This window comes from Rhinopithecus bieti, unplaced genomic scaffold (assembly GCF_001698545.2).
Source record: "Rhinopithecus bieti isolate Rb0 unplaced genomic scaffold, ASM169854v2 repeat_33294, whole genome shotgun sequence".
Lineage (NCBI taxonomy): Eukaryota > Metazoa > Chordata > Mammalia > Primates > Cercopithecidae > Rhinopithecus > Rhinopithecus bieti.
The window spans coordinates 1-969 of NW_016840034.1; the positions used below are offsets into that span (position 1 = coordinate 1).

The 969-nt window shown below is 37.5% G+C and overlaps 1 protein-coding gene across 1 annotated transcript; it reads right to left on the reverse strand.

Annotated features, from left to right (window-relative positions):
• Window positions 1–330: 330 nt before the first annotated feature.
• Window positions 331–962, reverse strand: LOC108524931 (taste receptor type 2 member 64-like; the record flags this gene model as incomplete). The annotated part of the gene is given in 2 exon segments (XM_017866015.1): window positions 331–635; window positions 638–962. Coding segments are annotated over 2 exon segments (630 nt in total), but the record flags the coding sequence as incomplete, so codon positions are not given.
• Window positions 963–969: the final 7 nt, after the last annotated feature.

Genomic DNA, 969 nt, shown 5'->3' on the forward strand with positions numbered 1-969 from the left:
GAGGGCCGGGGAGGGATTGCATTGGGAGTTATACCTGATATAAATGATGAATTGATGGGTAAAAAAAAAAAAAAAAAAGATTATGTTATTGTCACTCTCTCTTCAGTGTTTCATATACACATACATACACATGCATATATAGATACTTTTTAGACTAACTTTAGGTAAAAGACTTTCCTAGATATACTTTTGGAAATTACTCAAAAACATACAATACAGAAAAACCAGTAGAAAGTATAAATGTTCCAGACAGCATCAGTTTGTTTTCTCTTGGAGACACACGATGTCCCACTTGTGAATCTAGAAATTTGAGAGTTTCAGGTCTTTTACTCAGCACCTATTCTGACACAAAATCAAAAGAAAGGTCTGTTTTAGCTTCTTGCTTCCCCAAATTAGGATGAATGAATGAAATGAAGGATATATAATTGCAGGAGTTTGGCAGAGCAGGAGGACAGGTTCTTTCTGCAGCCTCCTCCTAAGATTCCAAATTGATGTGATTCGGGACAGAAAGTAAACAGCAAGTAACAAGAGGAAGGAGATCACAGTTTGCAAAGCTTTTATGTGGACCCTGGTGTTGGGATCTGGAGATCCTTTGCCATGCAGCTGCATCTTCTTGAGATGTTTATTCAAAGAACAAATAACAGCAGAAAAGATATCAGGGACAGAATAAAGGGTATTAAGTTTGCAAGCGTGGTTACAGTCATATCTGAAAGGTGTGTTGAATCACTCAATTTGATCTCCCAACTCACGTTGCCATGATATTCTTTTGTCCACATACTCCCATCCATGTTTACCACAACAAGATGACAAACCAAAAATGACAAAGACCCGAGTAGTATCACTGGAATGACACTCTTAATTCTCCTTTTTAGGTGAAGAAAAATAAAGTTAGAGAAATTGGCAATCTTGAACAAATAAAATATGCTGAGGCTAGTAGCAACCCAGATGCTGAAATGGTTGGTTGCTGCC